This window comes from Terrapene carolina, unplaced genomic scaffold (assembly GCF_002925995.2).
Source record: "Terrapene carolina triunguis isolate 2854851 unplaced genomic scaffold, T_m_triunguis-2.0 Scaffold113, whole genome shotgun sequence".
Classification (NCBI taxonomy): domain Eukaryota; kingdom Metazoa; phylum Chordata; order Testudines; family Emydidae; genus Terrapene; species Terrapene triunguis.
The window spans coordinates 6762956-6775244 of NW_020664464.1; the positions used below are offsets into that span (position 1 = coordinate 6762956).

General features: G+C 37.2%; 1 protein-coding gene across 1 annotated transcript in view; it reads left to right on the forward strand.

The window, feature by feature from the left end:
* The window catches only part of RASEF (RAS and EF-hand domain containing), a 48937-nt gene extending 37037 nt beyond the window's left edge, over window positions 1-11900 (forward strand). Inside the window, exons 10-17 of the mRNA XM_024193140.1 lie at window positions 974-1205; window positions 2220-2357; window positions 2634-2781; window positions 4549-4630; window positions 5793-5907; window positions 7575-7694; window positions 9044-9120; window positions 11795-11900. Coding sequence (XP_024048908.1) covers window positions 974-1205; window positions 2220-2357; window positions 2634-2781; window positions 4549-4630; window positions 5793-5907; window positions 7575-7694; window positions 9044-9120; window positions 11795-11900 — 1018 coding nt within the window. The remainder of the gene's footprint in view (window positions 1-973; window positions 1206-2219; window positions 2358-2633; window positions 2782-4548; window positions 4631-5792; window positions 5908-7574; window positions 7695-9043; window positions 9121-11794) is intronic.
* The last annotated feature ends 389 nt before the right edge of the window (window positions 11901-12289 follow it).

Sequence of the window (12289 nt, forward strand, 5' to 3'; positions counted from 1 at the left end):
CACTCGTGCTCAGATCACTTGGCAACAAAACTCTACAAGAAACAATGCTGCCATTGGCTATATTAGCTGCAACTGTGATCTCCACTCCTATAAGATAAAGTTCACTCCACTACTTGCAGGCATTTTCCACCCCACTTTACTTTTATTTGCTCCTGTCCCTGCTTGCTGCAGGTAGGGGCTGGAGACCATAATACCTTTTTTTGAAGGCTTCCCTCCCTCCATTTCTCTTTCTTTTCCTTTCCCCTTTTTATACAAATTAACTTAAAAAGGAAAGACCGTGAGTTACTTTTACTTCAAGCATTACTGCCATTTGAGTATCCTACTGTATGTCATGGCACCCAAAGCAAAACAAAGATAGCCTTGGAAAAGAAAAGGAGAATCAAAGGGGAACATTGTCTTGGAAAGGAGGGGAGAGTCAAGCCCATGCTTACGAGAAACCAATTGTTTCTGGCTGTTATGCCAAAGATTATTTATAGGACATCTAAAACTGGAACTAACACATTTCTGCGCTGCTTCTTCAACTGTTGCTGCGCTTGTGATTTCTGCTGCCTCCTTTTTCATATTCACAGATATTTGCAGGACAATAAATTATGAGTAAAACCTGGCTACATCCATTTATATTCAGAGACCATTTTCCAGGTCCTGGGATGGACTAATATCTCTACTGCCCTGTTTTTAATATGTTCATGGTACAATGTTCTATTTTTTTAACAACCATTTCCTTTTGGATTAAGAATAAGAATGCCAGACTGTGAATAAATACATCATCCTCACCATGGCATGTTAGATGAACTGTTTGGGTGCTCACTGCTAAGGATCTAAATTAAGGAATTCATTTATTGGAGATTAAAAAAATAGAGATTCTTCTTTCAGTAAAGGGCAATAACATGTGTACCTGAAATGTCTTATTTTGTTGGGGAATCAGATCCTGTAAAAAGCATATTTCCCCCCTAACCCCTGCTTTTGTCACCAGATCATCTCGTTCTTCCTATGTGGATGAAGATGAGTGTTTAGCCCTTTGTGACCCTCTGCAAAGGATAAACTGTGATGCTGATAGCTTGTCTGAAAGCTGCTTTGACAGTGGTTTGTCTACCTTGAGAGACTCAAATGAATATGATTCAGAAGTGGAATGGAGACATCCAAGAAGTTTTCAAAGGCCACACTGTATGCAGGACAGTTCTGGTGGTGATGCTTCTGATACAGATGTAAGCTCCAGTCTTATTGCATTGCTAAGAGACACCTTTGTTGGGAGGCAAAATTAGCTCCCTGTTTGTGAAGTGAAGTCTATCTTTTTCACATAAGTCAGGGAACCTAAATTGTCTTTACCTGGGTCATAAGCATTAAAACAGAATTAATAGGATACTTTTGTGGGATGCTTAAGGGAACACTCTGTGGTTTAAAAACCGTCCCATTTTAACTGATTTTATAGACCCATTAATGAAGCTATAACTTTTCATAAGTTTGTAAAAGTGAATTTAATATTTGTGAAAGTTGATAAATTGTTAGCTCTGAAGATTAAAGTCCTTCTCTTATCAACTGAAGAGATATAATCGAGGTAGTACATCACCCACAGCCTGCCAATGTGCCTTGGCAGTGATGTGAAAAGAGAATAATAATAATAATTAATAGTATTTATTAACACTTACAACATTTTACATGCAGAGATCTCAAAAAACTTCACAATGTAGGAAAGCATTGTTGTCTTCTTTTGACTAAAGAGGAAGCTGCAATGGAGATAGATGTAGGACTTACTGTGAGGCAGTGACAGAGCTGGGTATAGAATACTGGCCTCCTGACTCCTAAGTTGCTCAGTCTCCCTGACTCTTCAGTCCCTGATCTTTGTGTTGAGAATGCTACTAAGGGTACCAATTAATGTCAACTGCGGTGACTTTGTTTAATTAAGGAGCTGGTGGTTCAAACTTATTGAAGTATTTCTTTCATAACTTTTGAAGTAATTTTTCTCACTGTTTATTGTAATCCTTTTGAATCTGAAAATTTCCTTGCTGAAATCTTTTATTCCTATTACATCCGGAAACCAGCTTGATGTTGTAGGGTTGTTTATGAGTACTAGGCATTTGGCACTGATTGTTCTTGAGAACACTAGAGTAGAGAAGGATATTTGTTTTGGGGAGGAAATCCAAGATACGTAACACTTCAAAGCACTATTTTTTTCTGAATTGAGATATTACAAAAATAGTAACATTTACTGGCAATTGCAGGTTCCAGAGATCAGGGATGAAGAGGCTTATAGCCCTGACAACAGCAGTACAGCAGAAGACTGGAAATCCTCCCAACCAGTCAGTCGAAGCAGCTCTAGTGCTTCAACAAGGAGGTGTCTCCCTGCCCTCTCTCCACAGGTAACCAGTCCAGAGCACTTTTAGAATCATAGAATATCAGGGTTGGAAGGGACCTCAGGAGGTCATCTAGTTCAACCCTAGGACCAATCCCCAGTCAGATTTTTACTCCAGTTCCCTAAATGGCCTCCTCAAGGATTGAACTCACAACCCTGGGTTTAGCAGGCCAATGCTCAAACCACTGAGCTATCCCTCCCCCGCTTAACTGTACATACTTAACTATACTGCAATTTTTTTCTCATTTTTAATATGGATTTGGTGGGCTCTTTTTGCTTTTAGACAGACACAGTAGACAGTAACCTGAAATACCCTAATTCAGAGAAGGCTTACAAGATCGTTCTTGCTGGAGATGCAGCAGTAGGGAAATCCAGTTTCCTTATGAGACTTTGCAAGAATGAATTTCGAGGAAACACCAGCGCAACTCTGGGTAAGGATTTGAGATCTAAAGCATATGGGTGCCTAAATGTGTATTAGGTTGGGGAAACTAAATGGTCATGTTTATCTTTATAAAACATGGAGCATGTTCCTGAACATCCTCTGCACAAAGACACCCATTAAAATCAGTGTGGAGGGGCTGCAGTATCAGGATCCTTGAACCTACATTAAAAAAATATCCTCTTTCAGTTGTCCATTATCTTCTCTTTCCTGCTATGATTGCCACCCCCCAGCACACCCCTTGTGGCCCCTCATGGCCCTGCAGTTGCAGTGCACTCAGGGCCCCTGGGATTCTTTCAGCAAATTAGGTTGGTTCAAAACCATGTATCCTCTTCCTGGGGTCTGATTTATTAAGACTTTCTACAAAGTGTAACTCACTTTGTTAATTTCCCCAGTTTATGCCCACTCTGGATCCATATAAGAGTCTCTTGCTCCTCTTCAGGTGGTCTCCCAGCTCCCTTTCTGGAACTGGGGTTGAACTTTAAATTGTCACTTCCTGTCCCTCAAGTCAGGAGTCTCCAGCTTCCCACCTATAGTGGGGTTGTAATTTAGGCAATTACAGGTCTCTCTGCTCAAGACAGGAACCCCCAGCTCTCCTCCCATAGCAGGGTGTACTTCAAGAAGTCATTCTGTCTCTCCTTAAAGTAGGATCCCCAGCCTTCTAGATAATTCAGAAGTTATTAACTCTCTCGTTAAGCCAGGAGTCCCTCATCTGGACTCATTTAGGTCACCAGTGGAGCCTCAGCCAGATTCTCCTCCAACTGACCCTTTTCCTCTAATTAGTCCTTTAATCCTCATGCTAGGAGGGTTCAGCAGGCAAACTTTCTCCTTCTGGTGTCATCCTTGCTATTGGGGAGGCAGCGCATACGCTAGTCCCCTTCTCCCAGCTCATCTCCAATTGGTCAGGTCAGAATGGAGCCTTGCCACACCCACTCTGCAGTAACTTACTTTCTCCAAACAATACTTATACTCGGAACTGCTTCCTCTCTACCAGTACCTCTTATTATCTAGGTCTTTACATATATCAAACCCTCCCAGAATCCTCAACGGGCTTGCGAGTGGACAGGCAGAAGGGGGACACTTAAGGATCCCAACCCTTATCTCTGTCCTTTTTCATATCATTTTCTCTTCATCCTTTCTTCTTCAAAGTGTTCTTGAAGCCTGGAATAGCTCTAATTCAAATGCAATTGGAAGGATTTTAAAAGCTTGGAGGTCTCAACATTCCAATCTATATTATCACATCCATGAACTACTGTAGTTATATTAAGTTCAAAGCTTGACTTTTTTATCTGCCCATCAAATCACTTGTGTGTTTATTTGTTGTGATTTGAGGGGTTTTTTTTGTTTGTTTGCTCCTTGTTTGGAATAAGATCTACTATACAAAATATTTTCTGTCCTTCTGTAAAAGGCTTTTATAATATAACATATGTGGAGCTTTTTGTTTGTTATGATGTGAAATTTGCATCAGTAAATGCATGAGAGGATGTTTTAATTTCCCCCCCCCCAAAACCAATTGATTATGCACCATAATACACTGGGGGATTACTGCGTTTTTTTGGGGTGCTTTAACTCTTGAGCTCTTTCTCACAATGTACTAAATGACTTGTAATTTGAAATGGCTGTTACAGCCTATTATTTGAAATATATCACACTGTTATTCATTTGTAATTATGTTGATAATAGTATTAATGTAGTTCTTAAATCAAAGCCAATATTATGTTCACTGACTAGTTTTGTACACTTTATATTTCTTTTTAAGGAGTTGATTTTCAAATGAAAAGGCTTGTTGTTGATGGAGAACCTACAGTGCTCCAGCTATGGGACACAGCAGGACAGGAGAGGTTAGTAATGCTCAACAGATTACTAGGATGTAGATGTGAATTGACTTGTTTCTTAGTGAAGAATTTGTATCCGCATCTGACTTTTTTCCTAGTTGTAAGAAAAATAGTAACAGTTTCTTGTCCACATTATTTCTCCTATTTTTACTTTTCAGTCCCTTCCTTACTTTTGCTATTACAGACCTTTACCTCTGTAAGGGCTCAGTCTTAGGAGGTGTTCAATGACCTAAATTCCTATTCGGGTTCTTGACCTTGATTCCCATTGAGCACAGCCAATTGTCTCTTCTGTGGTATCCAAAGTCTTTTTAAGAGAAACATGATAAACTTGCATAAATTGCTGAATTCTCATAAATGGATCTGTAAACTATCTGTGTAGTTTTATAAACTCCATAAAATCCCATGAGATCCTGGACTGCAGAGAGCCAATACACTTTAGCTAACACAATTGTGTGTATATTAAGGTGCCTGATCTAATTCCACTGAAGTCAGTTATAATCTTTCCATTCACTTCGGTAGAATTTGTATTGGGCATGCTGTCTGTTTTTGCATTGAGTGAAGTCGGTGTATTAGGTGGAATAGGAAGTTAAAAGGTATATTTGGCCCACTCGTTTTTCATCATTATGTGAAGAATCTCAAATGTGCAATGTAATGCCTTGTCAGTAATCTTAGTTTTGGAGCAGGCCACAGTACGTTTACAGAAAAGAAAGCCCTCTATAATTGAGGGACTCATCTCTGTTGTAAATCCATTGGTTTCATATTCCACACTCATTTTATTGACTTCAGAAATGTTATACTAGAAATGAATTTGGCCCACTGTGTTTATGAACTTTGCCTCTCAGACAGGAACCTAAACATGCTACCATATCATCGAAAGTGTGAAGAAGGTGTCCTACATGTACATTGCTGTTTCCTGCAAAGTGTTGTCTGACTGCGGTATAGGATACTGCAGGTTTTAATGGAGTGTTTATAGAAGTGCATAAATAATTTGGAGAAATCTTTATATGAATTCAGTAATACATGCAAGTTTGTCACATTTTTCTTAAGAAGGCTGTGGGGGAGACAAATGTATTTAACAGACTAAGCTAATACAATAATGATTCATTATTAATGATAGTAATATTAAATCTGTGTTTAAAATGTTTCAAACATCATTTTTTTCTAAAAGATTTCGAAGTATTGCCAAGTCATATTTCAGAAGAGCAGATGGCGTGTTACTGTTGTATGATGTGACATGTGAAAAGAGTTTTCTTAATGTACGAGAATGGGTGGATATGATTGAGGTAAGAACTTAACTGTGTGAAATTTGCAAAGTACACTTACTATGTAGTCATTTTAATATTTTTTTTATTAGGAAATGGGCATTTCCTTTGGGAGAACTGTGGTATGGGTCAGAACCATGGAGTTCTTTTAGGGATACTTGTTTTATTTGTTTTTAAATCTACATTAAGGTGGTTATGTTGCAGAATTGGCCAACATGCAGTTTCCACTAGTAGTGCAAGTTAAATGCACTGCTGTCAGGATACAAGAGATTAAACTAAATCCTGACACAAGCTTCTAGGCTCTCATTAAAGTTGATGAAATGTGGTGTTTGGTATCACAAAATACCATGTAATCAACCATTTCATATTGTTCCCCCCCATCTTGTCTGAATATCTCACTTCCCTTTGATCTGAAAATGCAATACTCACCCATTTCAAATACTTTATGGGAACAAGCTCAATTTTCTTTGTGGCCTCTGCCACAGTACAGTGTTTCTTCCTGTACAAGCACCATCTTTCCTATAATCCATAGCAGCGTTTTCCCCTCTAGCTTTATCTTATTATTACCCTTTTGTGTTACCTGAATACTAATTTGCACTTAATAAAAAGGGCTTCCCTCCTTTGCCCAAAGGTGTTTAATAGAAAGGAAGGTGATTAGAATAAAATTTCATTTGCCTCTTAGAAAGAATGCTTTTTTTACCATGGAAATTGAATTAGCCCCTGTTTCTAGGAGTAATTGTGTCATATAAAATAACATAAGAATGGACATAATGTGTCAGACCAATTGCCTATGTAGCCCAGAGTCCTGTCTTCTGACAATTGCCAGTACCTGATGCTTCAGAGGCAATGAACAGAACAGGGCAATTTCTAGTGATCCATCCCATCGTGCAGTCCCAGCTTCTGGAAGTTGGAGATTTAGAGACACTTGGAGCATGGGGTTACATTCCTGACCATCTTGGCTAATAGCCATTGATGAACCTGTCCTCTATGTACTTATCTATTTTTTGAACCCAGTAAAACGTTTGGCCTTCACAACATCCCATAGCAATGAGTTCCACAGGTAGATGCTGAACTATGTGAAGAAATATTTCCTTATTTCTTTCTATGTTTGTTTTAAATCCACTGCCAATTAATTTTATCAGGTGACCCCTAGTTCTGATGTTATGTGAAGGGGTAAATAACACTTCCTTATTTATTTTTTCCACACCATCCATAATTTTATAGACCTCTATCATATCCCCCACTTAGTCTTATCTTTTCTAAACTGAACAGTCCCAGTCTTTTTAATCTCTCCTCGGATGGAAGCTGTTTTATATTCCTAATCATTTTTGTTGCCCTTATCTATACCTTTTCCAGTTCTAATGTGTCTGTGTTGAGCCATAATGTGCAGAGTGTTAATTTCCATAAGAGTTATCTAGCAAACACAATTCTTGTTGGAAATGCATTCACTCCTGGCAGGTTCACTATTAAGATGGCTATTTTATATGTTGTTTTATCTGCAAAGTGTTCAACATGACTGGTGTTCAACATATTTTAACTATCATTTCTTGCATTAATATTGCATTGTTTTTAGATGTTTTGGTGGTGAAGTAATTAATATGATGTGTGCTCCAATAACCTGCTGATATATTTGACCTTTTTTGTATTCAGAATTTTCCAAAGGTAAATAAACAATATATTTATTACAGGATGCAACTCACGAGAATATTCCAATCATGATGGTGGGTAACAAGGCAGATCTTCGCCAAACAGTTTCAGAACAAGGACAAAAATGTGTACCAATCAACTATGGAGAAAAATTGGCTATGGTAAGACCTATATCTAATTGTTTCAAATTTAACTCCTCTTAAAAACTTTAAGATGAGGTCTGGATAATTCACAAAAATAATTGTGAGGCAAAGAGTCTTTTACCTTATAGTCACCAAGATGGAATTTGGCCTTGGATGGGTAATGCATACTTGATGAGGTTGAACAATGTCACCAAATAATGGTTATTTTCTAGTCTCTATGAATGAGTTAACTGTCTCAGTCCAGAGTTGTCATCACAAATTGGCACATTGTTGACGTTCTCAGAAAAGTGGTCAAGAAATTCATGAGTCTGAATAGGGTGACCAGATAGCAAGTGTGAAAAATCAGGATGGGGGTGGGGGGCAATAGGTGCCTACATAAGACAAAGCCTTGAATATCGGGACTGACCCTGTAAAAATCAGGACATCTAGTTACCTTAAGTATGAGACTGATCCTGCCCACTCAGCATGAGTTCATGTCTACTACAGGTGTGAGGCGCATTACTGAGAGGATGTGAGGAAACTAGCTTCTGCTTCTCTTGTACCCATAGATGTTCTGAAGTTGAAGTATTTTGGTTTCTAAAGCCCAGATTCTCAAAGGTTTTAGCTGCCTACCTCCCCTTAAAATAAGTAGAATGTGGGCATCTAAATACCTTTAAGGATCTGGGCCTAAGTAATTCTGCACAGCTCTCTAGCCATGACTGCACCAGTTTTGGCATGATTTGTTGCATAGGAAAACATAAGCAAGATTCCGGGAACTTGTACAGTGGATCTGCACATCCTGGTTGCTGTGGAGCTGTGCTTTATCGGATTCCTCACACCACTGGGGGCAGGGTTTTTTGGCTAGCCAGCAGTGGAGCAAGAGTTTGCTCCGTTGGTAGATCTGTGACAGTGCAGAAGCAGTGGCCATTCTCTGTGCAAAGGTGTGTGGGCCGAGAGCTGTGGATGCTAATGTAGCTAGTACTAGTTAAATACCAAGGTGTCAGGGGTTCTGGAAATATGATAGGTAGAATGTAAGCTCCAGTAACAGCTTCAAAGCTTCTGTTGCTGGTTTGCAGCCTCGCAGACAAGATTATTAAGGCCGGACCTTGGGACCAGCCCAGGATTTGTTCCTGAATCAGTTACATATCTTAAAAGCTCTTAAGTTTAAAAAGGTATAAAACTGAAAATAACTGACTGGTACTTATTTCTGTAGTATTAAAACTAACATCTACAAAGAATTAAAAGGACCAAAAAATCCTGTTCACTTTAATTTGTTAAATCTGCTCTTCAGTAGTTCTTAAATTTTCCGAGGAAATCATTTGGAGTAAACATTTAGACCTAATTGTACAATCGACAGTGTAGCTGATCCTTTTCTTTTCTTCTCGCAGACTTATAATGCACTATTTTGTGAAACAAGTGCTAAAGATGGAGCTAATATTGTAGAAGCAGTTCTTCATCTTGCTCGGTATGTAGTCATGTTTCTAATATCAAATATTAACTTTGTTGGTTAATATCTATTATATTTACTTTATAAATAAATGTAAAACAGGATTCATTCTTAAGGTTTTACATGGCATATATTTTATTTTATTTATAGAGTTCATTTTGATCTTAGTTGATCCTAGTACAACAATTTTCAGTGTTAAATATCTATATTCTAAACACATTTCAATTATGTGTATATGTGTATAAATATATCTCTGTAGAATATAGATATTTAACATTGAAAATTGTTGTACTAGGATCAACTAAGATCAAAACAGGACTCTATAAATAAAATATATGTGCCTTGTAAATGCTTTAAAAATAAACATAAAACAGGATTCATAATTGAATAAGTGAATCAAATAAACGACTTTAAAGAATCTACACCACAAACACTGAAACAATATTAACATATTTACAGACAAAATTATGTTAAAGTAGAACTCAAATATGGATCCCATTCTTTTAAAAATGTCTCTGGTTGATAAATTATACTTTCTAATGAGATACATACATGCATTTATTCTTTTAATCTTTTCATACACTGAAGACACATTTGGTTTTGTATCATTATATATGATTTTGCTACAGACAATTTTAATCACGTACATTTTCCTTGATGTCTACTAAATGTAACTTTTTTCTAAACTATTTAAAATGCAGACATCTGGATTAAATAAAACAATCCCATCTAGCAAAGCTTAAACGTACTTGATAAATTCTGACCAAAACATTGCAATTTTCCTACAGTTTCCAAACTAGTATTAATTATGATTACCGGTGTGTATATATAATTTTTAAAGGATCAGCAATATGCATTACATTTAATACATGGAGCTCTAAACTGGAGTCAATTGCTCATCATATTTATTTGTTTTTACTCTGTAGCTTGATATGAGAATCAAATCTTTTGACTTGAAAGGTCAATATTTGGCTATTCCATGCTACAGTATTTTTAACAGTAATAGCTTGAATAAAAAATTGGATTATTGGAAAGAAGTAATGCTGTCTGTTCAGTCTGAAAATGGAAAAATACCTATACTTCCAGTGAGAACAGGTGTAGCAGAAGTATAGTCATTCATTTATATTCAAATGTCAATACAAAGTTAATTGTTAACTTGTATGACTCATTTCCAGGCACCTGACTATGAATGCAACAGAGCATTGTGCTGTTAGAAATTTCTACAGCACAGTTACATAATGTTAAATCACAGGTGAAAAAACATGTTAAAGGCAACATTTGATTACAATAGTTCAATGATTATAATAGTTCAATTTTGTGAAGGGACAAACTGCTCTTCCCATCTTGCCTATCCCCTTTTCAATACCTTGAATATATGATTTGAACCAGTCTGTTCACTGGCTAAGTGAAAGTTCCTTTCTGAGGGATCTGTTAATATTTGGTATATTTGAGAGCAATGACAGATGCACCAGACGCTGTCCAACAGTTTGGTCTGAGATGGATGGTTATACTCAGGGATTAATATTTCTCATTTCCTGGAAGTAACAACTCTAACTTAACATTTCAATGGGAAAGTTAGACCTCCAGACCCATGTTACTTGTATTTAGGGTTTGATTCTGCCACTGTTACTCATTTTAAGTAGTACCATATTAATGTCAGTAACTGATTTCAGTGGAACTGCTCGGTCTGAGAATTGAGACTTTACAAGACACGTTAATAATACTGGTACAAAATTGAAAATCACGTACAGATAAACCAATTACAAGCATCTTTGTAACGAAGTGGCTAATGATATGCACTATTTCTCAGAATAGATTTATAATTGTATAATAGTTTCTTACTTTAGTATATAAATATCTAGGGCCCTTTGCTTTCCTCTTCTGTGATATGAGGAGGGGAACAAATAAAAGAAAAATGGGCTAAAAAGGAATGGAAAACATAACTAATTGTCTAGACCTCAAATTGAAGTTATATAATTAATAGTTTTCACATAACAACTATACTTATTTCCTTCTGCTAATTTTGCACTTTGGCAGAGCACTTTGTATAGAATTATTGCTGCCATTCCAAAGCAGAAACTATATAGAATTTCACTCAGTCCCAATCCTTTCATTGATTTCATAAACTAAAAATATTTATCCTATTAGACAGTTTGTGAATTTACGTTATAAAGCAGTGGCTGACAGTGGGCAGTGCATTCCTTTTTATTGCTCTGTGTAACATATTTTGAGTAGTATCAGAGGGGTAGCCGTGTTAGTCTGGATCTGTAAAAAGCAACAAAGAGTCCTGTGGCACCTTATAGACTAACAGATGTATTGGAGCATAAGCTTTCGTGGGTGAATACCCACTTCGTCAGACGCATGTAATGGAAATTTCCAGAGGCAGGTATAAATATGCAGGCAAGAATCAGTCTAGAGATAACGAGGTTAGTTCAATCAGGGAGGATGAGGCCCTCTTGTAGCAGTTGAGGTGTGAACACCAAGGGAGGAGAAACTGCTTTTAGCCAACTACAAAAGCAGTTTGTAAATTTCCATTACATGCGTCTGACGAAGTGGGTATTCACCCACGAAAGCTTATGCTCCAATACATCTGTTAGTCTATAAGGTGCCACAGGACTCTTTGTTGATATTTTGAGTAGAAATACCAAGATACAGCTTGGTGAATGTAATTTATTTCATTGCTGTCTTACAGTGAAGTGCGAAAAAGAAGTGACAATGAAGACACAAGGTCCGTAACCAACCTGGCTGAGCCAACTGTCAAAAAATCAATGCTAATGAAGAACTGCTGTAATATATAAATAACAAATTCCCTTTCTGCCCTAAATAATTTTACTTTTGTATTTTTATCACTTTTAAAAATGAAGGATTTACATAATGTTTTCTCCTTACTATGGATTTATATGTATATAGTAGTTGCAAAACTTGAGAAATTCAGTTCCTACTGTCTGCTGCTCTGCACTGGTGCACTTGCCTTGCCTCACAGGCTGTGGTTTGATCTCACTTATATCAGTGTATGTCAATAAAATCAAAGAAATTACATTGGTTTTAAAATGGTCTGAGATCAGAATCAAGGCTTCTACTTTTGCCGGGAATTTATGAAAGTCAGTACATACAGTACTGTATTTTCATTTCATTCATCTAGATATTTCCTTATAAAGTGAAAGAGGTTTCACAAACTGAAGACACT